Source organism: Cucurbita pepo, chromosome LG14 (genome assembly GCF_002806865.2).
Source record: "Cucurbita pepo subsp. pepo cultivar mu-cu-16 chromosome LG14, ASM280686v2, whole genome shotgun sequence".
NCBI classification, from domain to species: Eukaryota; Viridiplantae; Streptophyta; class Magnoliopsida; order Cucurbitales; family Cucurbitaceae; genus Cucurbita; species Cucurbita pepo.
This window is the reverse complement of record NC_036651.1, coordinates 1811096-1833726: the sequence shown is the minus strand read 5'-3', so window position 1 is coordinate 1833726 and position 22631 is coordinate 1811096. Positions and strand designations below refer to the sequence as shown.

General features: G+C 38.0%; 7 protein-coding genes across 8 annotated transcripts; 4 read left to right on the top strand and 3 right to left on the bottom strand.

Annotated features, from left to right (window-relative positions):
• Positions 1–1062: 1062 nt before the first annotated feature.
• On the bottom strand, positions 1063–1835 carry LOC111809710. The gene has a single exon (XM_023696100.1). The coding sequence runs from the start codon at positions 1684–1686 to the stop codon at positions 1243–1245; it is 444 nt and encodes a 147-aa protein (XP_023551868.1). The 5' UTR covers positions 1687–1835; the 3' UTR covers positions 1063–1242.
• A 1429-nt stretch (positions 1836–3264) lies between these two features.
• LOC111810382 (legumin B-like) lies at positions 3265–4541 on the top strand. The gene is made up of 3 exons (XM_023697090.1): positions 3265–3478; positions 3616–4336; positions 4421–4541. Exons 1-3 carry the CDS (start codon positions 3265–3267, stop codon positions 4539–4541), a joined length of 1056 nt encoding a protein of 351 aa, XP_023552858.1.
• A 379-nt stretch (positions 4542–4920) lies between these two features.
• LOC111809816 (transmembrane emp24 domain-containing protein p24delta3-like) lies at positions 4921–8010 on the top strand. The gene is made up of 4 exons (XM_023696251.1): positions 4921–5172; positions 7084–7299; positions 7383–7459; positions 7559–8010. Exons 1-4 carry the CDS (start codon positions 4972–4974, stop codon positions 7701–7703), a joined length of 639 nt encoding a protein of 212 aa, XP_023552019.1. The 5' UTR covers positions 4921–4971; the 3' UTR covers positions 7704–8010.
• A 1027-nt stretch (positions 8011–9037) lies between these two features.
• LOC111810265 lies at positions 9038–13486 on the top strand. 2 transcript variants are annotated; one of them, XR_002817393.1, is made up of 6 exons: positions 9038–9723; positions 10825–10934; positions 11016–11387; positions 11520–12104; positions 12228–12334; positions 13367–13486. XR_002817393.1 is itself a non-coding variant. In XM_023696922.1 (5 exons), the coding sequence occupies exons 1-5, from the start codon at positions 9489–9491 to the stop codon at positions 12231–12233; spliced, it is 1308 nt and encodes a 435-aa protein (XP_023552690.1). In that variant the 5' UTR covers positions 9038–9488; the 3' UTR covers positions 12234–12557. The 2 variants fall into 2 exon arrangements, 1 of the variants encoding a protein (XP_023552690.1); XM_023696922.1 differs by lacking the exon at positions 13367–13486 and having other exon boundaries at positions 12228–12557.
• On the top strand, positions 13240–14046 carry LOC111810380 (pathogenesis-related protein 5-like). The gene is made up of 2 exons (XM_023697088.1): positions 13240–13294; positions 13367–14046. The coding sequence occupies exons 1-2, from the start codon at positions 13240–13242 to the stop codon at positions 14044–14046; spliced, it is 735 nt and encodes a 244-aa protein (XP_023552856.1).
• A 1321-nt stretch (positions 14047–15367) lies between these two features.
• On the bottom strand, positions 15368–16666 carry LOC111810877 (basic blue protein-like). Its single transcript, XM_023697696.1, has 2 exons — positions 16441–16666; positions 15368–15773 (listed from the first exon to the last, which is right to left on the bottom strand). The coding sequence occupies exons 1-2, from the start codon at positions 16610–16612 to the stop codon at positions 15568–15570; spliced, it is 378 nt and encodes a 125-aa protein (XP_023553464.1). The 5' UTR covers positions 16613–16666; the 3' UTR covers positions 15368–15567.
• A 2785-nt stretch (positions 16667–19451) lies between these two features.
• On the bottom strand, positions 19452–21328 carry LOC111810571 (basic blue protein-like). Its single transcript, XM_023697292.1, has 2 exons — positions 21047–21328; positions 19452–19884 (listed from the first exon to the last, which is right to left on the bottom strand). Exons 1-2 carry the CDS (start codon positions 21219–21221, stop codon positions 19685–19687), a joined length of 375 nt encoding a protein of 124 aa, XP_023553060.1. The 5' UTR covers positions 21222–21328; the 3' UTR covers positions 19452–19684.
• Positions 21329–22631: the final 1303 nt, after the last annotated feature.

The following is a 22631-nucleotide window of genomic DNA, read 5'->3' as shown; positions in this document are numbered from 1 at the left end:
GACGTGGGACTCACTCCCAACAATCCTCCCCTCGAACAGAGTAACGCCATAGAGACTCTCCTGAGGTCTATGGAGCCCTCGAACAGTCTCCCCTTAATTGAGGCTCAACTCCTTTCTTTGGAGCCTTCGAACAAAGTACACCCTTTGATCGACACTTGAGTCACTTTCTTTTACTACACCTTTGAGGCTCACAACTTCTTTGTTCGATACTTGAGGATTCTATTGACATAGTTAAGTTAAAGGCATGACTCTGATACCATGTTGGGAACCACAAACCACTACAATAATATGATATTATCCACTTTGAGCATAAACTCTCATAGCTTTACTTTCGGTTTTCCCAAAAGACCTCATACCAATAGAGATATATTTCATGATCATCCTCTTAATTAGCCAATGTGAGACTCCCTCCCAACAATTCTCCCCTGAACAAAGTAACATCATAAAGACTCCCCTGAACAAAGTAACATCATAAAGACTCCCCTGAAGTCTATGGAGCCCTCGAACAACCTCCCCTTAATTGAGACTCGACTCCTTTCTCTAGAGCTCTCGAACAAAGTACACCCTTTGATCCACACTTGAGTCACTTTTTTTAAGTGCACATCCGAGGCTCCTAACTTCTTTGTTCGACACTTGAGAATTCTATTGACATAACTAAGTTAAGGGCACGACTCTGATATCATATTAGGAAACACGATCCTCCACAATGGTATGATATTATCCACTTTGAGCACAAGCTCTTATCGTTTTACTTTTGGTATCAGACCATCCCCATAATTAGCCAACGTGGAACTCCCTCGCAACTATCCCCAACAACTATAACAAGTAAGTCAATCAAACTCCATTTCTCAGAACCACCATGAAATCTAGATCCCCACAGTTGAATTTCTCAGTTCAAGTTAGAACGAAAATTGGGTAGCTTATGAATGAATTGGATAGCTACTTGGGCATCAATTTTTCAGTTCCAGAAATTTTTTACTCTTTTTGTAAGCAGAGTTGCTATCAGAAGGCTTCTGATAGCGTTATCACAATGCAGTTTGTATCTATTAAACAGAGTGCTCATATCTAGGAGGCTTGATGAATTGAAGCATGGAATTGTAGCCTATTTATGCCTTAATTTTACAGTAGAATACAAGGATTTGATCCAAATTTCCAGAGAGTCGATATTGAAAACCTAAATAGATTTCAATCGAACAAGAAATGGAAAGCAAGTAATAATTACCAGAGAAACAGGGCGCGGCTTCACGACGGATGAACCTTATTGGACGAAATGGCCTTCCAAGCGGATCTCATGGAAGCGGTAGCGGAGTTCATAGCCGCCTCCATGTACCTTTTGGAAGCAACCGCCGCAGCCTTCTCCATCAAACTACCCATCTTACGAGCCTTCTCAGATTTGTCCACGAGTTCCTGGAGCTCGGCTTCAGCCATCCGATCAAACTCCTCCTCGAACCTTCTGAACTCATCCATGGCGTCTTCCATAACAGAATCGAGATAATCCTCAGCCTGCTGCATCGCGATCTCAGCTTCTTGAGCCTCGTTCTGGAGTTGAAGCTCGCTGGCGGCCCAGGACTTGTAAGCTTCGATCTCGAAGAGCTTCATGAGGTCTTCAATGGTGGAGGGATCGAAATTCTTGTCGTGTAGAGCTTGATCGGAGAGGAAGGTGAACTGCGAGATGAGAGCTTCCATGATCAGAGGGTTTCTTGGGGGAAATTTTGAGATCTGAGAGGGAAGTAGATAATGGAGAATCGGAAAAAAAAGAAGGAATTATGAATCGGTGGGGAAGAAGGTGGAGTTGCAGAGTAAGTGATCGAATCTTGGCCCAATATATTAAATTCTCCACTTTATCTTAAAAATAATATTAAACTTTTTAAAAACAAAATAAATAAATAATACCCCTATTAACATTTTTTTTTTCTTTTAAAAAAAATCCTTTTAAACTTGCACAAAAATAATATATATATATATTTTTTATTTTATACCATTATTACTACGTTTCAAAAATGTTTAATATAAAAAAATTTAAAAATAATCTATAAGATGTACAAATCTTTTTAGATATTTTTTTTAGACAAATTTTAAAATATTTTTATTAATTTAACCTAAATTATATGGAGTAAGATATTTTTTAAATTTAACCCTAATTTAAATTGAGTGTAGCCATACTGGAAGATGGGACTGGATCACCTCCTTTTCAGGGAGAGCTAATACTTGTTGGATATTTTGGTTTGACACTGAATCACACCAAAAAAAGAAGCTAGCTACGTCAAAGTTAAACTTAGGTCCCCATGTCCCTCCCATATTTTTACGTCCCATATTATAATCTTATGTCAGAACAAAGAACAAGTTGATAGGATCCCATTTTTTACGTCCCCATGTCCCTCTCATGTGGCGACATGGGGGCGAAAAAAGGAAAGAGAGGGATGGGGTTTCTCTCGCTTTTGGCATAGCAGACCCCAGTGGGAGGCGCGCACGGTAGACTATTAGCTCAGTGGTAGAGCACGCCCCTAATAATTGTGTCATTATGCCTGGACTGTGAGGGCTCTCAGCAGCCCTGACTCTGAGAGGTGGATCATCCAAGACAACCACTCTGATTAAATAATAAAATATTTGAGTTAGATTGATTAGAGTGGTTAGAATTATTTATTAAAAAAATAATTTTAACGAAAAAAATATTAATATGTAATTATCTATTTAAAGTCCAGTTGTTAGAGAAAAAATAATTATGAAATAAAATTATATATAGATATTATTTATTTATTGTAGTTAAAAATGTATTTTCTTTTAAGCTTATTATTCGTTTGAGTGACATGATCCTACTTTCATCTACGGTAAAATAAAAGTAATACTATATAATAACTAAATGTAACCGGTGTATTTATTACTATAACAAATTTAGGTACGGACATTTAAATCTCGAGTTTGAATAAAAGATCAGTGTAACCTAATTAAGTATATTTAAATACCTAAAATGAAATTCCATGCATAAAAACGTGAGTTTTGAATGTTCGGGTTCAATTATCAGCTCTTATTATTCAATTATTATTACTATATGCAGTGTTATCATTATTGCTATGGTTCATCACGGTTTTCATCTTAATCTCTTTGTTCGATAAAGGTTTAATGTTAGAATACAATATTTCGATTAAATTCTCGAGTGCAAACCTACTCCGTATACTATAGGCACGATTAGATTAGATTATTGCATCCAGTAAAAAAAGTTTAAATATCCTAAGCTTTTGATAGAATATCAAAACAAATCATCCAATGAGTCTCCCGCCTGCCCTTATTTTTCTTTTTCTGTTTCATAGTCCGAAGCCGTTCTTCGAAGGAGAAGCTGGATCATATTACAAATGGTCGCCTTCTGACCATCCCATCCTAGCTCAGGCCAACGTCGCCGCTGGCCGCCTTCTCCTTCGCCCTCGCGCCTTCGCCATTCCTCACTATTCCGATTGCTCCAAAGTGGGCTACGTTCTCCGAGGTTATTATATGTTGGAGGAGAATCTCATATTGACTAATTTACAAAATGATCATAAATTTATAAGCAAGAAATACAATATTGTAATATTGTGGAGAGTCGTGGTTTCTAGTTAATAATTTGTAGCATGTTTTTTTTAGGCGACAATGGAGTTGTCGGATACCTGTTTCCAAACAAGTCGGAGGTGGCGACCGTGGTTAAGATAAAAAAAGGAGATGTGCTTCCGGTGCCGAGCGCCGTCACGTCGTGGTGGTTCAACAACGGCGACTCTGTTTTGGAAATAATCTTTTTGGGTGGAACGGACGGCGCTCATATCCCCGGTGACATCTCTTACTTCCTTCTCTCCGGCCCCCGCGGCCTTCTACAAGGCTTCTCGCCGGAGTACATCGGAAAAGTCTTCTCTTTAAACCACGAAGAAACCGCCACGCTTCTCAAAAGCCAGTCCGGCGGCCTAATCTTCGGAATTCAACAGACCCAATTCCTCCCCAAACCCCAAAACTCCGGCGAACTGGTCTATAACATTGACGCCGCTGCGCCGGACGTCAGAGCCAGAGGCGGCGCTGCCACTGTCACGACGGTAACTGAATCTAAATTCCCGTACATTGGCCAATCTGGGTTGAGCGTAGTTCTCGAAAAGCTAGATGCCAATGCCGTCCGGTCGCCGGTGTACGTCTCTGAGTCGGCCGATCAACTGATCTATGTGGCAAAGGGATCAGGGAAGATTCAGATCGTCGGAATTTCGGATAAAATTGATGCAGAGGTGAAAAGGGGTCAGCTGATTTTGGTCCCCAAATACTTTGCTGCCGGAAAAGTCGCCGGAGAAGAAGGCTTGGAGTGCATTTCCATTATCACAGCTAAACAGTAAAAAGCTTCCATTTTTGTTTTTGGGGGTTTTTTCTTTTCTGAATCTTACAATTTTAACATTTGGGGATTTGAATTGAACAGTCCTCTGGTGGAAGAACTGGCCGGAAAGACATCGGTTTTGGTGGCATTGTCGCCGGAGGTTTTTCAAGTTACTTTCAACGTCACGGCGGAGTTCGAGAAGCTTTTCAGGTCCAAAATATAACAGAGGCTTCGCCTTTATGGTGTAATATCAGTGGTGTGAAAAATAAATAATAAAAAAATAATTAATGAAATTAAATAAATACGTGTTTATATAATTGTAAACAAAAATAATTATTTTATCATTACTAAATTTAATTTAATTTTAATAAATTTATAAAACAATTTAATATATAAATTTTCTTTTATTTAATATATAATATGTGTTTTGTATAAAATATATGGTGTGAAGAATAAATAATAAAAATTATATAAATATATATATTTATATAATTGTATTATAAGAAAGAAAAAAAAAAAAAATCACAATTTTATATGAATTATTAATTTTTTTTTTAAAATTTTTTTTTTTTAGAGTACAAAAACAAAATCAAAATTTAGTTGGGATTTATTTTTCATATTTTTGAGTTCAAAGTTTGTTGATCGGACACATCATGCGCCGGGAAGTGGTGTTGCCGTTGTTCGTGGTCTGTTTCCTCGCCTCAGATTTTGTTCGACCTGCTCATTCAATCTGGTTGAGCTTGCCTCCATCTGTGACCAAGTGCGTCTCCGAGGAAATCCAGAACAACGTCGTGGTTCTTGCCGATTATGTCGTTGTCGCCGATCAAACTAACGCTCCCACCATTTCTGCCAAGGTCTCTTCGATTCTTCGCCAATCTCTTTGATTAGTGCCTTGAGATTTTCTATTTCGTGCTATTTGTTTGTTGATTTGTCTTCTCCCGTTTGGTTTTGAACGATCCATTTCGAAATGCCTAGAGATTTGATCTATTTCTTCTGAGCTTTTCATGCGATTGTAGTTTGTTTGATTTCCAATTTTGGCTGTGAAGATTGTTTCAAAACATTCAATAGGAAGTGAAATACCTTGGGAATCTGCTGCTGATGCACATATCATGCAAATTGCTTAATAATTCTTCGTTAGAGGCTGCATATATATATATATATATTTTGACCAGTTTTTTGGTGGATATCGATGAGTGGTTGTTTTTTAATCTCCATATCTCTGTTGGACATCTTGAAGAGACCATTGATCTTAGGAAATAAGCGTCTCTACTGATATGATCTGTGCTATTTCTTGGTTTTAACTTGTTTCTCTTTGACCTCTCAATCTAAAACTTGGTTTCGGCATTTGTCGTTGGCTAATAATTCAAAGGTTCGAGTCCTTACACCCTCACTCTCGTTGTATCTCGTCATCTAAAATCGAACACAATTGCATGACATGATATACGTACATTGATTATTTGTTTGACCATACGTACATTGATTTCAAGGGTTTGTTTGTTCTGACTCATAAACTTTCATATTGTTAATAGTTCAACGATTTTTTGGTGGTATTGACAGTGATAGATATTTACTCACAATTCAATTCGAGTCTCTGGATAATATGTTTTGACCCGTTTTTTGGTCGATATCGTCGAGGGGTTGTTTTTTAATCTGCATATCCCTGTTGGACATCTGAAGAGGTCATTGATCTTAGGAAATAAGCGTCTCTACTGATATGGTCTGTGCTATTTCTTGGTTTTAACTTGTTCCTATGGAAGTTTAGACTCTTCACAGCATTTGATCTATATTACTGATAGTGTCGCTGTTCATGATCTGTCTATTGGTTGTGCCTGCTTTTAAGAAATTGATATCTATCATTTGGTGGTGAGATGATCGTTTATTCAATGATGTCAAACATGTTAGAAAGTATGGTGCTCATTATGATTCCATAACTTTTAAGACTTGATTGGCGAGCACGTACAATTCTAGTGCGAAACAATGCTTTTTGCTTAATTTGTGGGGAAAGTTCTTGTTTTCGAGTTTGTAAAGTATGATCCTCATTATGATTCCATAACTTTTAAGACTTGATTAGCGAACACGTACAATTCTAGTGCGAAACAATGCTTTTTGCTTAATGTGTGGGGAAAGTTTTTGTTTTTGAGTTTGTAAAGTATGATCCTCATTATGATTCCATAACTTTTAAGACTTGATTAGCGAGCACGTACAATTCTAGTACAAATCGATGCTTTTTGCTTAATGTGTGGGGAAAGATTCTGTTTTCGAGTTTGTAAAGTATGATCCTCATTATGATTCCATAACTTTTAAGACTTGATTAGCGAGCACGTACAATTCTAGTGCGAATCGATGTTTTTTGCTTAATGTGTGGGGAAAGATTCTGTTTTCGAGTTTGTAAAGTATGATCCTCATTATGATTCCATAACTTTTAAGACTTGATTAGCGAGCACGTACAATTCTAGTGCGAAGGGATGCTTTTTGCTTAATGTGTGGGGGAAAGATTCTGTTTTCGAGTTTGTAAAGTATGATCCTCATTATGATTCCATAACTTTTAAGACTTGATTAGCGAGCACGTACAATTCTAGTGCGAAGGGATGCTTTTTGCTTAATGTGTGGGGGAAAGATTCTGTTTTCGAGTTTGTAAAGTATGATCCTCATTATGATTCCATAACTTTCGAGTTTGCTTAATGTGTGGGGAAAGTATGATCCTCTAATGTCTTGATTGTGTGTTGTTGTTTTGCACTTTACTGATCAATGGCGAGCTCGTTCAGGTGGCATCGCCATATGGGAACGTTCTTCATCACGCAGAGAACATAACACATAGTCAGTTTGCATTTACAACCACTGAAGCTGGTAATTACCTAGTCTGTTTCTGGTTGACTGACCAAAAACTTGAACCTGGTTTTGAGATAAGTGTGAACCTTGACTGGAGAACTGGGATTGCTGCCAAGGATTGGGAATCAGTTGCAAAAAAAGAGAAGATTGAGGCACCTAATTCCCTCTTCACCTTTTCATATTTCTCTGCTACTTGTAACATCCATTCTAATGCCTCAACCTTGTTCTCGTTTAGGGCGTTGAACTCGAGCTACGGAAACTCGAGGGAGCGGTCGAAGCTATCCATGAAAATCTACTTTATCTCAGGGACAGGTAACTAACTATAACTAACTTTCCTGAATGCTTAGCGAAATCTAGCTGCCACCCGTGACCCGTTTCGACTCTCGTTTATATAATTTTGAATCCTTACAGAGAAGCAGATATGAGGACGGTGAGCGAGAGAACGAACGCACGAGTTGCGTTGTATAGTATCATGTCGTTGGGTGTCTGCATTGTTGCTTCTACTCTACAGATATGGTTCTTGAAGCGATTCTTTCAGAAGAGAAAGCTTATTTAGAGAACCTGTAAGTCTACTACTCTTCTTGCAGAAAGAGAAGTTTAAGTTATCTACTTATTTTGTTTTCCTTCCTCGTAAGAACTGAACTTTTGTTTCAGTTTTTGTTGTTCTTTGTTGCTTTGAAAGCTCTGATAGAATTTAGTGAGTTTTGATTCTTAAGATTCAATGTTCTTCATCCTTTCTATGATCAGAGGATGTTTAGAGAAACTGATGGTCAAAATGTTTAGAGATACCCATTAGAAAGGTCAATTTGTTTCGACATTTGTCGTTGGCTAATAATTAAGAGGTTCGAGCCCTTCCATCTTTACTCTCGTTGTATCTCGTCATCTAAAATCGAACACAACTGCATTATATGATATACATACATTGATTATTTGTTTGACCGTACGTATATTGATTTCAGGGTTTGTTTGTTTTAACTTATAAACGTGAATGTTGTTGAAGTGTGCATGGTTCAATGATAATTGAGTTGTACTCTTTCGAGTAAAGTTGGAGGTTTAAATCTTCATACCCAATTTGTTGTACTAAAAAAAAAATACTATAATTGTATTTTTAGAAATGAAAAGTATGTATAAGTTAATATTATTGTACCGAGATTATATTTTCAAGCTACCTGTACGTGAATTTTAGTTGAAGAGCTCATTTTTATGTCAAAAATTAGGTATCGACAAATTTAGTTGCTCAATAAAATTTCCATGATTTCACTGAATATACGATTGCTCCAAACTGTTAACTTTGAACGTTATTGGTATAAGTAGTAACGTTAATTATCATATTCTCATCATTACTCTCGTTCGAATGAAAGAAAAGTTCAATCCTATCGAGATTTGCACGATATAAATGAACACACCACAAACACGAGTTAGTTAATTTGTTGTGAGATAGGTAGCATTTTAGGTAGAGGAAGAAAAAATTATCGAGAAGCTCTTAGTTAACGATACATGTGTTCATAGATTGGATTAAGTTGAGTTTGTGCATGTTTTAGACTTAAAACAATTGTTCGAATGGTAAATTTAAAATTTTAAATTGGGTTGATTCGAGTTATTCAATTTTAATATATATTTTTACAATTTCCAAATAAATTGGTTGAAAAATAAATAATAAAATAAAATTTAATATCTATATATATATATATATATATATATATATATATATATAATTGTATAAAAAAAATATTTTTTTAAAATTAACGAACTAATTTAATTTATAAAATTTTTATTTATTTAAATCAACTTATAAACGACAATCTCGGGTCGGATCGGGTCGGGTCGGTCCCGCATTTATTTTTTCTGAACAGCTGAGATGAAGTTCTAAATGCATGCATTGAATCTTGCAGTCCAAGTTACAGTTACAAATGGATATTCCTTTTCCCGCTAATCTCCAAATGGGAATCCTCGATCAACTCACCGACTTCTCCTTCATTTCATCAAATCTCCGCCAAACCCAAAAATTAAAGATCCGTTCCTTTTGTCCATTTGATATTCGTTCTAAAATCAATGGACACTAAGGATTTGCAGAAAGGTAATGAGTGACAGTTCCATTTGATCTCCATTTGTTGGACAAGCTTTGCTTTACCTTCTTTCCATTCTTGCCATTTTTAAATCCTTCAATTGGGATTTCTTTCTTTATTCTCATCTTCCCCTTTACCCTTCTCTTCAATCTATTCCAATTCTGTTCGCAAATTTTGGCTGTTTCTGAAAGAATCCACATAGGGTTTTGTTTTTTAGTGCGTTTTACCGGCTTCGATTTGGTTTTCCGTGGGCGATTGTTACAGATGCTCTGCAAATGGGGAAAGGGGAAGATCAAAATCTGCCGCAGCAGCACCGCCGTGAGGGTTCTTCTGGGTTTCTTTGTGGTGAATGTTCGACTGCGTTTCGTAGGGTTTCTGCGGAGTTGAATTTCAAGTGTTTGTTCGTTTTGATTTTGGGATTTGCGGTGTTTCTCCCTGGATTCTTTTGGCTTCTTCCTCTTCATGAAAGAAATTTAGGGTTTGAGGCGAAAGACGCCATTAAACTCAGTGGTACGTATGTCTCTTTGATTCTTGATTGCTCTGATTTGTCTTGCAATTTCGTGATGGGATTTTGTACTTTTCTGATGCTTTTGAATGATCGTTCTGTTTTGTTCTCTGTCTGTGTCTCTTGAGATTGTAAATCTGGAAGCGTTTATAGATAAACTCATCTGATCTACAAATTTCTGATAGTTACTTTGATGGGTCCTTTAATTATGAAGTTTAGAGGCCATTTCTCAAGGTTTAATCCTGGTTTAAGCTGGTTTTTATGTTTATCTTCTTTGTTTTGTTCTGTTCTTAGTGGTTTTTATCGAAACTAGTTAAACTTGGTTCACGTTTATCATAAATGTTGAAGTGGCAGAGGGGAACGAAACATTCCTCATAAGGGTGTGGAAACCTCTCCCGAGTAGATACGTTTTAAAAACCTTAAGAGAAGCCCGAAAGGGAAAGCTCAAAGAGGACAATATCTGCTAGTAGTGGGTTTAGGCTATTACACTTTTGTTCCTCACTGTATGGGGTATCAGCAACCGAGACACACACTGATACTACTACTCGAAAGAACGTTTGCAATATTTTTCAGATGTTGGGGCAAACAAACACTAAAATGGAATAATAGCCAAGCCCACCACTAGTTTCGATATTGATCGTTTGTTCTGTTCGATGTTCTTAATGCTGGTTCCATTCTTTCATGATGGAATCTAATTTCCTCATGGGAAGAAAGTTGAACCAAAAGTTGTATGATTTAGAACATAGTAAAAGGCATCATATTCCTTCCATACCATTTAGCTCAGGGAACCATATTCCCAGAAGAATCGGATTCAGGACGATTTGGTGGATCGGACTTTGAAACTCTTACACTATAGCTATTTGATAGCAACAAAACCAGATTTTGCTTATGCTTCAACTTGGATTTTCTGTGAGGGATCGGGTGTGTGTTCTTCTTTTTCGAGTCTTTAATCCGTACAGATCGAATCAGATTCACGAGGCATTAGCTAACTTTGAAACTCTTACTTCATAGTTTGCTGGACAGCAACAAACTGAACTTTGCTTTTGCTTCAACTTGGATGTTCTGTGAATTTTTGTTGCTTAGAAAGTTTTTGTTATCTTTTCCAGCTACCGTTCAGGTGTATTTTGTTCTCGAAAAGCCGGTCGAGGAGCTTCTCCCTCACATCAAGAGATTAGAGTTTGATATCAATGGTGAATTAGACATACCAAACGTGAAGGTTTTGTGCTCTGTTAATGTTTTGGATTTAGTTTTATAAGTAAAGTCATTTATGACTAAGGGGCGTCGTTTATGTTACCAGGTTTCCATTCTGTCGATGCACGATTTAGGTGAGTCGAACAGGACTTACGTGGTTTTTGGTCTTCTTTCTGAATACATTACTACTCCAATAAATCCAGTGTCCTTAAGTCTGCTGAGATCGTCTTTATATGACCTTTTCCTTCACCAATCCAACCTTACTTTGACGACTTCGATTTTTGGACAGCCATCGACATTTCAAATCCTCAAGTTTCCAGGGGGAATCTCTATAATCCCGTTTCAACGTGCTTCGATTTGGCAGTTTCCCCAGATCGTATTTAACTTCACTCTGACTAACTCCATTTCTGAAATACTCAACAAATTTGCAAAGTTCATGAGCCAGCTTAAGTTGGAGTTGTGTCTGAGGCCTTATGAGGTACTGAAACCTATCCTGTTATGGTTCGAATTTATTGAATATTAGCTCTAGACCTTGAGATCAGATCATAAGTTGAGATGAAATTTTAAGTTGAGTAATGGATGTTGGATTCCCCTCTTTGTTGTTCTACAGAATGTGTATTTGCAAATAACGAACAAGATTGGCTCGACGATGCAGCCCATCGTAGTTGTTCAGGCTTCTATTTCGTCGGAATTGGGACGCATAACGACGCAGAGATTACAGCAGTTGGCTGCCATCATCAATACCTCTTCCGAAAGAAATCTCGGCCTTGATTATTCTGTTTTTGGAGAAGTCAAGGGCATCAGTTTGTCTTCTTATCCAAAGGGAACCTCCATGGCTATGCCACCGAGTTTTTCTCCAGCTCCTGCCCCAGCACCTGGTGATCATGTAGGACTACTGAGTGCCCCACACCCATCGAGATCTGCACGACCACCTGCAAATCATTCCCCGCCTCGAGCAAATTGTGAAACCTCGTCTCCAGCCCCTTCTACGGTTCCTGCACCTTCCCCTCATGAACATTCAATGCCTCCAATCTTCTATCCGAAGTCTACAAGACTGATCGTCGTTCCTCCAGCTGATCAACCCCGGGTATCATCTCCACGTGCATCTCCAGTGCTGTTTCTCTACAAACCAGGGAAAACAAAGGAAGATTCGCATAGAGTTAGGCAGCCCACACATCCCTCACATCGAGATCATGTAAGCTTTGACATATTTTGTTTGATTATAGACTTGAAAGCATGTGACATAAACATTTCTTAGCAGAGAATCAATTCATTTATATCTATCAGAGTACAACTCATTCCTTTCTCATCTTTGTAGGATTGAAAATCAATCAGCACACAGTCGTCTGAAGGACACGAAGAACACAAGAGGATCGAGGTCCGATCGGAATCTCATTTTTGGTTGTACCGAGTAATAACAAACAGGTCTTTTCTTCACCCCAGACAAATTCAGTATAGAGTCTGGAGATATTTCCCCTGTTTTAACTCTGCATAGGAAATAGGGATGTTGTTCTTCCAAAGGGAAGCAACTCCTGCTGGCTCTATATGTTTTAGTAATATATTATGAAATGAGTTTGAATGCTAAGCTAAGCTGTACAGTCCTGAAATAAGAAACTGGATAAGAAAGCAAAATGCCTACTTACATACATACTACCCAGCTTCATTCCAAATGGCTTATCTTTCGTTAATGAATCTCATCCCGAACGAACATTTAAAATTGAACACTGAATTAACGAGAATACGAAAACCCGTTAATGGCAGTTAACGTATCAAAATGATAATAAAAATCTCTCTCCTCCCCGCCCTTCACCCGTCCTCGGGCGATGGTCACCACCACCATCTTTTTCTTCTTCTTTAGTCTTAAAAGAAGAAAAACCCTTCCCCAACTTTCTTCTTCATCAAAACCCGCTCACCGCCCACCACTTTCCCGCCCCTGCTCATGAATGTAATTGTATAAATTCAAAAGAGTCAGATGTTCGAGTTCTTACTGTTACACTGTTTAGCTTAAAAAATGAACGAGAGATTTGGATCGTCACGTGAGGACTATGTATATTCACCATTACTCGATGGAATATATTTTTTTTTTTTGTTATTCTTATAGAGAATCATGGTTGAAGAGAAAGGAAATGGATGTGAGATATAGTGGAGAGTTAGAGCATTTGATAGAGCAAGGTATCATTGGATCTTTATGCTCTCTATCTAAGCAAGGAAGCTTTTTTCACTCTCTTTCTTTCCTCCTACTCTTCTTCTTCTTCTTCCTTCCATTACTGATCTTATAAAAGCTTCACATCTCTTCCCATGGCTTCCACTGCCAGCTTCACCCACATATTATGGCTTTCTTCTCCTTCTTCACCTTCTTCACCTTCTTCAGCTTCTTTTTCATTGGTAAATAAGTTCAAAGCTTGATGTTTTATTCATGTTCTTAATGCTCACACTTATGTTTTGATCTTCTCACAGCTGCTAGGATCTCAGAGAGTACAAGAACGTTCACCATTGTTAATTCATGCAAGGATACAATATGGCCTGCCATCACACCCGGAGGAAACTTTACCGGCAGTGGATTTTCCCTCAAGCGTGGCCAATCCACCGTCTACACCATCCCTGACTCGTGGACCGGTCGGATATGGGCACGAACAGGCTGCGACTTCGACAAGGATGGAAACGGGAAATGTAAGACCGGTGGCTGTGGGGAAGTGTTGAATTGTACCGGTCCGGGAAGCCGGCCTTCCACCCTTGCTGACTTTACCCTTGGCTCCATTGATTACTATGATGTCAGTGTTGTGGATGGCTTCAATCTCCCGGTAGCGATACAGCCGTCGGGTGGCAAAGGAAACTGCAGCTCGGCGGGGTGCGATGGAGACTTGAGAGACAATTGCCCACCGGAGCTGGCAGTGAAGGAGGATGGGAAGACGGTGGCGTGTCGGAGCGCCTGCGACGTGTTCCATACCGGAGAATACTGTTGCACCGGGCAGTTTGATAACCCAATGACATGTTTACCGACGAATTATTCGAGGAGTTTCAAGCAAGTTTGCCCAGCTGCCTATAGTTTTGGATACGATGATCCTACAAGCATCTTGACATGTTCCTCAGCTGACTATGTTGTCGCCTTTTGTGCAACAAGGTACCATTTTTATTGAGATTTGAGGTTCAAATTTCTACTCGTAAACTAATCGATCTTTAAAAAATGATATTTGAAACGTAGGAACCAAAAGGTGTGTTCATATCACGACAAGCAGCTAACATGCAGCGTCGTCGACAGCTCGAAGGCATCAACATTAGTATCATCAATCTCCCAAAGATGGCAAAACTTGATACTCACAGCTTTTCTCTTCATCTTAAAATTTTGAATTTTGATCTAGCATGGCTTGTTCTCTCCCAAATTAACTCATTTTTTAATTTTCAATCCGTTTTTTTTCGTCCCTTAAATTGAGATATTTTGAAATAGAACATCCTATCTTGTTTTCGTAATTTACACGAATATATAGAATCAAATAGAAGAGGATACGTCAAACATGTTCATATACAAGTCTAAATGGACTAACCCGACTTTGGTATATGAGATATAAAAGAAAGAAGTTAAATTATAAGTTTGGCCCTGAACGTTTATGTTTGGAGTCTCATGTTGACTAATTACGAAAAAAATCATAAATATATAAGAAACATTGTCTCTATTGGTATAAAACTTTTTGGGGAAACAAAAAACTGGGTTTATAAATGGGGAATACTATCTCCATCGGTATGAGGCTTTTTGGGGAAGGCCAAAGCATGCTCAAAGTAAACAATATCATACCATTGTGGAGAGTCGTGTTCGTCTAACATGGTATTAGAGCCATGCCCTAAACTTAGCCATGTCGATAAAATTCTCAAATATCGAACAAAGAATTGTGGGCCTCGAAGGTGTAGTCAAAAGTGACTAAAATGTCGAACAAATGGTGTACTTTGTTCGAGACCCTTTGTTCGAGGGCTCCAGAGAAAGGAGTCGAGCCTCGATTAAGTGGAGGCTATTCGAGAGCTCCATAAGCCTCAGGGGAGACTTATAGCGTACTTTGTTCGATGGGAGGATTGTTGAGAATTATTGGGAGTCAGTCCCCCACTATGGAGAGTCGTGATTCTTAACAAAAACATAGTTTCGAGAACTTATGCTTAAAATGGATAATATCATACCCATGTGAAAGGTCGTTCTACCGTATTAGAGTTAGAGACATGTCTTTATCTGAACTAAGTTCGAGGAAGATCTTATTTGAGAGAGAATTAAAAAAAAAAAGTTGGATATTCTTCTCTCTCCTCAAGAACAAAGACAACGCAATAGAACAAAAACAAAGACATGCCCACACGTTTGGAGAGCTCATGAAACCCATTAAAACTCCAACTCAATAATACAAAATAATAATAATAATAATAATAATAATAATAATTAAAATTCCATTATTTAATATTTTCTTAATTTTACTTAATATTCATAATAGAAGCCATTTCTGGACGAGCAGAACACTTAATTAGAACAATAATATGATCAAAATTAAAACAACCAAACAAAAAACATTACAACAACAACAACACATTCATTCCAACGTTAAAGAAAACAAATTCAAACATAAAAATAATTTAATTTGCTTTTTAATGTTTGTGTTACGTTATATCATATCATATCATATGTTCTAAAGAGCTTTAATGGCGATCTTCATTCCAGCTTTGCAGTGCCCTGGGAAGCTGCACATGAAAAAGTTGTCTCCTTTCACCAGCTTGATTCTATCCTTTCCCGTTTGGTAAACTTTCGAGCCTCTCGTTTTCAAGCACCAATTGTAGGCCACCTTGTTCGTCAACAACGCCACCACGTTGTGTGCCTTTGCAGGATAGTTGAATGCTGCATTCAAAATCTTTTTTAGTATCATAAAATATGTATAACCGTTCAAATCCACTGCTACTGCTAGTAGATATTATCCTCTTTAAATTTTTCATTTCAGGCTTTCACTCAAGATTTTAAAAGGTGTTTACTATGGAGAGGTTTAGGTTTTCCACACCCTTATAAGAAATGTTTCGTTTCTCTCTCCAACCGATGTGGGATCTCACAATCCACCCCTCCCATCCTCGTTGGCACACCGCCTGATGTCTAGCCCTGATGCCATTTGTAACAGCTCAAACTCACCGTTAAAAGATATTATCCTCTTTGGGTTTTCCCTTCCCGACTTCCCCTTAAGGTTTTAAAACGCATCTACCAGGGAGAGAGGTTTTCCACACCTTTATAACGAATGTTTCGTTCCATTGATCTCACAATACACTCCTCCTTGGGGGCCGAGCGTTCTCGCAGGCACACTACTCTATATCTAACTTTAATACCATTTGTAATAACACAAACCCACCGCTAGCAGATATTATCCTATTTGGACTTTCTCTCCCGAACTTCCCCACAAGGTTTTAAAACACGTATGCTAGAGAGAGGTTTCCACACTCATATAAGAAATGTATGGGATCTCACATATGAAGTCGAGGAAAACAAGTATAAAACAACTTATTAGGATCGAGAAGCTTACCGAGGACATCGCCAGCACGGAATATCTTGCCCCGAGTCCAGCTAGTGACATTAAAGGTCCAACCTTGGGCATCACCAACAGTGTAGACTCTAGCCTGAGCCATCTCAGATTGGATGAGGAACAGGCAAAGCAACAAAGTGAGAGCCATGGCACTGCCATTTCCCTGACCCATTTCTTTTCCAAACTTCAAAGGAACTCTATGTTTAGTTAGAGCTAAGGAAAAGAGGTGGATGAGATGAATTAAGGGATATTGGCCCTTTTTATNAAAAAAAAAAAAAAAAAAAAAAAAAAAAAAAAAAAAAAAAAAAAAAAAAAAAAAAGATGTCTCGATGTCTATGGGGCAGGGACGGGAAAGACTTTAATGTCTCCGTCCCGCCCCATAGACATCATAGACATCATAGTAATCATATAATCTCTGTCCCGCCGTTGTCGTTACTCTCTTGCTTGCAAATTTTTCTTTCGAAAATCTCTCACTGTCCTCGTTTTCTAAAACCTTCTTGAACCGAGGCCAGAGGCTCGAGCATGCATCGCTTGGTTGTAGGCGACGTGAATGAACGAATTGGCATAGCTCACTTGCTGTTGGAAAGTGAGTGCCGCACAGTCGCAAGTCCGCTGTCATTTACGCGGGAGTTAAATGAATATTTTTGATGGTTTTTATTTTATTTTAAAGGTCAAAACTCAAATTAGCTAAAATGAATATTTTTGTTTAATTTAATTAAATCAATAATTTAAAAGTCAAAACTCAAATAAAGTCAATGAGTGGGAAAAAAGAAAAAAAGAGAAGCCCTTGGAATTGGCCAATGACTTTAGTACACCTTAGCACGTTGCGTTTAGGGGTAATGGTCAATATTGTAAATATGTCAAATAGTTGACTTAAAACCGTCCAATAAACATATTATTGTTCATTTTGTCAAATTATTATAATTATTCCCTTTTATGCCCTACAACTTAGAAGAAAAAAAAACATATATATACGACCCGAATCTGGGTGATCTATCCATGACCAGGATGAAGCTTTGGTGAAACTAAGTGGAGGTCCAAACCGACTGATGTTGAAGAATCCGGATGAGTTGTGGTTGGGGTGAAATACCACTCGAACCCAAAGGTAGCTAGTTCTCCCCGAAATGTTGAGGCTTGACTGCACATCTAGGGGTAAAGCACTGTTTCTAGGGGTAAAGCACTGGTTCGGTACATCTAGGGGTAAAGCACTGTTTCGGTACGGGATGTGAGAGCGGTACCAAATCGAGGCAAACTCTAACTACTAGATATGATCTCAAAATAACAGGGTCAAGGTCGGCCTAACAGGGTCAAAGTCGGCCAGTGAGATGATGGGGATAAAATAGAAGAAGTAAGAAACGTGAGATCTCACCTCGGTTGGAGAGGAAAACGAAATATTCTTTAAAAGGGTGTGTAAATCTCTCTATGATAGACGTGTTTTAACATTGTTAAGCTGACAGCGATACGTAAACGTCCAAAGCGGACAGTATCTACTAGCGATGGATACAAGAAAATTCTCGAAAGAAAAAAAAGGATTGAATGAGTTTGGAAGAACTGAACGAGCTAAGAGAGCCGTATAAAGTGATAATTTCATGTCCGATTTTATTAAACCTTATTCTCCACGAAACATACATAGATTAAGCAAAGGGGTCTTAAACATAATTAGTGTGACTTAATCCATTAAAGAAGGTGGTGGGCATGTTAAGCTGCATTGATGGCTATCCTCATTCCGGCCTGGCAGTGGCCAGGGAATGCGCAGTTGAAGAAGTTCTGTCCCTTCACCAGCTTCATTTGATCCTTCCCTGTTTCAAAAACTTTGGAACCACTTGGAGCCATGCACTGGTTGTACCCCACACGGTTCACACCCACCACGTTGTGTGACCCTGGGCTATAGCAGATGTCAAGTATGAAAGTTATGATATGATATGTTAATGTTATATAAACGTGTTATGAATTAAACTCCTGATACTTTTATTTACAAGGGTGTGGAAATTTGATGAGTTGATCGGCTTACAGGTCTTGAACGTTTTAAAAAACTTCAAGAGGAAGCCCAAAAGAGAAAACCCCAAAAGGACACGTTTTAAAATTAGAATATTGTATTATATTTTTACTTATAAAATATTATTGAATTTATTACGATGTTTATATATACTTTTTGAAAAGGTAAATTATTAACAAATTTAAAATATGTGAAAAAGAAAAAAAAAATAATTTTTATGCAAGCGAGTAGAATAGGGAAGACTTCCTTGTTCCGGCTCCACCATGTGAACATCTATGTCGTCAACCTTTACATAATAGTAAATGACCAAAATAACCTCACACTACCTTTCACTTTTCTTGAGTCTTTACCACTCGCTCAAAGTCGGTGATTGTCGAAACCACTATCGACAACTACCACCTCTCATCATCACCATATTCCTCCACTGCCCACCATCGATCAACTCTGACAACGACCCATGTTTGTCATCGTAGTTTTGACAAGTATTATCGTTCACTACTAAATATCTGTGTCGTCAGCCTCCACATAATAGTAAATGACTAAAATAACCTCACACTACCTTCGCTTCTCCAAAGTCTTTACTACCCACTCATTGTCGGCGATTGTCGAACCCAACGTCGACAACTACCGCCTCTCATCATTATCAAATTCCTCCACTACCCACCATCGATCAACTCTGACAACGACCCATGTTTGTCATCGTAGTTTTGACAAGTATTATCGTTCACTACCAAATATCTGTGTCGTCAGCCTCCACATAATAGTAAATGACTAAAATAACCTCACACTACCTTCGCTTCTCCAAAGTCTTTACTACCCACTCATTGTCGGCGATTGTCGAACCCAACGTCGACAACTACCGCCTATCATCATCATCAAATTCCTCCACTACCCACCATCGATCAACTCTGACAACGACCCATGTTTGTCATCGTAGCTTTGACAAGTATTATCGTTCACTACCAACAACAAAATTGTTATCACCTCACCTCACTACTAGCAATCGATCATAACGTTTTAAATAAAAATTTAAAATTTTATTCCACAGTACATTTAAGCAAAACATTCTTAAAGCACTTAAGCTAGAAAATACTCATATTCTTAGTAGGATTATTGTATGAGAGTCTAAATTAGACACCAAATTCAACAGGATTAAGGCATAATCTCCCAAACCCATTTGAAATTAAGTAACTTAATCCATTAAAATTTGATCCAAAGGGTGGACTCTCAAGCAAGATGGCGGTGTTTTTAAGCTGCAGTGATGGCTATCTTCATTCCGGCCTGGCAGTGGCCTGGGAGTGTGCAGATGAAGAAGTTTTGGCCCTTCACCAGCTTGATTTGGTCCTTTCCTGTTTTGAAAACTTTGGAACCTCTTGGAGTTGTGCACCGGCTGTAGCCCACTCGGTTGACAGCCACCACGTTGTGTGCTGCTGGGCTGTAGTTGAATACTGCACAAAACAAATCGTTTCTTATAACAAAAAGTTACTGAGATTCTACATCGGTTGGAGAGGGGAACTGAGCAATACTTATAAAGTGTGTAAACCTCTCACTACTAGACGTGTTTTAAAACGAAGTCCAGGAGGGAAAGTCTAAAGATGATAATATCTGCTAACGGTAGGCTCGAGCCTTTATAAATGGTATCAGAACTAGATACCGGACGGTGTGCCAGCCAGGATGCTAGGCACCCAAGAGGAGTGGATTGTGAGATCCCACATTTGTTGGAGAGGGGAACGAAGTTATAAGGGAGTGTTTGAAAACTTTGAGAGAAACCCGAGAAGGAAAAGAAGGCAATATTTACTAACAGTGGTCGGTTGGAGAGGGGAATGAATTTATAAGGGTGTGGAAACTTCTTCCTACTAGACGGGTTTAAAAACTTTGAGGGAAAACCCAAAAAGGAGAGGAGATAATATCAGCTAACAGTGATCGGTTGGAGACGGGAATGAAGTTACAAGGGTGTGAAAACCTCTACCTACTTGACGCATTGGAAAACTTTGAAGGAAAACCGAGAAAGGAGAGGAGATAATATTAGCTAACAGTGATCGGTTGGAGACGGGAATGAAGTTACAAGGGTGTGAAAACCTCTACCTAATAGACGCGTTTGAAAACTTTGAGGGAAAACCCGAAAGGAGAGGAGACAATATCAGCTAACAGTGATCGGTTGGAGACGGGAATGAAGTTACAAGGGTGTGAAAGCCTCTACCTACCAAACGCATTTGAAAACTTTAAGAGAAGACCCAGAAGGGAAAGAAGACAATATATGCTAACAGTGAGAAATTATAAGGGTGTGGAAACCTCTCCCTACTAGACTCGTTTGAAAACTTCGAGGGAAAAATCGAGAAGGGAAAGAAAGACAATATGTACTAGCGATGGGCTTGAGCGGTAACATTTAATATGTTTTTGTTGTGTTAAATCCCCCACGAGCCACACGTTCAAGCTCGGGATTATGGACAAATGTGTTACAAGTTCTATTGCATTTAGAAAACAAAAACGGTCCCAGCTCGGGACACGTCTCAGACGGGTCAAATTAAATGCATACGACTATAATACTGCCAAACACTATATTAAAACTAGTTTGGAATAACTTTTCAAGTGCTTAATACAAAAAATTACCGAGTGTATCGCCAGCTCGGAAGCGCTTTCCCTTAGGCCAGGAGGCAACATTAAAGGTCCAGCCTTTAGCACCTCCAACAGTATAAACGGCTGCACGAGCCACCTGAGAATATTGGAGAAGCAGCACACAAACCATCACCGCACCCACCACCGCACTGCCCCTTCCCTGACCCATTGCTCAACAAGAAAACAAACAAGAACAAAAGGGCCAAAGACTTCAAAGCTTAGAGTTGCTGAATTGTAGTGGGGAAAATGGATGATAATGGTACCCTTTTTATAAATGGAGAGATGGGTTTTGGAGAGATCATCAAAAGCACAAAACTTTATGTTATAAAATTTATGGGTCGTTGTAATTATGATGAATTTGGGAAAAAATGAAGGTGGGTTTGGTAGGTTTTCATAACTCGACTCACCTTTCATTGATCGATTTAATCAATATCACTGTTTAGAATGATAATTGATGTCTTTTCATTGAACTATGCTCGAGTTGATATCCAAAATCCCTTGTATTATCATATTACGAGACGTAAAATTACTATAATGACTCAAAAACCTCTAATTAAAGATGAGTTTTTTCCGTTTTACAAAATTAAGATCATGGTATTTAGAATGATAATTGATGTCTTCTTATTGAACTATGCATCCCAAATCCCTAATATTATTACATTACAAGACGTTAAAATTACTGTAATGACCCAAAAACCTCTAATTAGAGATGAGTTTTTTTAGTTTTACAAAATTGAGATCAGGGTATTTAGAATGATAATTGATGTCTTTTCATTGAACTATGCTCGAGTTGATATCTCAAATACCTTATATTATCATATTACGAGACGTTCAAATTACTATAATGACCTAAAAACTTCTAATTAGAGATGAGTTTTTTTTTCTTCAGTTTTACAAAATTGAGATCAACGTATTTAGAATGATAATTGATGTCTTTTTATTTGAACTATGCTCGAGTTGATATCCCAAATCCCTTATATTATCATATTACGAGACGTTAAAATTACTATAATGACTCAAAAACCTCTAACTAGAAATGGGTTTTTTTAGTTTTACAAAATTGAGATCAGGGTAATTTCGAATTTCGATCTCAACGAACGTACAGTAATAGTTGATCATAAGGTGGTATAAAGGTCAACAAATCACCTTAACGAACTGGGTTTCTAGTAATTTCAAGTAAATTGATTAAGAGATTAAAATTTTATCTATTTGTTCGAGAAATCAAATATATATATCTTTTATATTAAGACGATAATACCCGAAAAAGAATTATGGGATGGAGAATTAGACTTAAAGTGGACTCCAATAACCTACGTGGCCCCCTAATGGATATCTAAATAATGTAATTCTCACCACCATAAATGTATCAATTTGACCAAATGGATGTTGGGTTGGTAAGAGATTTATATCGTTGAGTTCATCGTGGGTTCAAACCTATTGATTTGAATATCGATCAAAATTTAAATATGACGTTTAAATCCTTGAATTTCTCTCGTATTTACTATGATGTCATAAATTTCATAAAATAATTATATATATATATATATATATATATATATATATATATATATATATATAT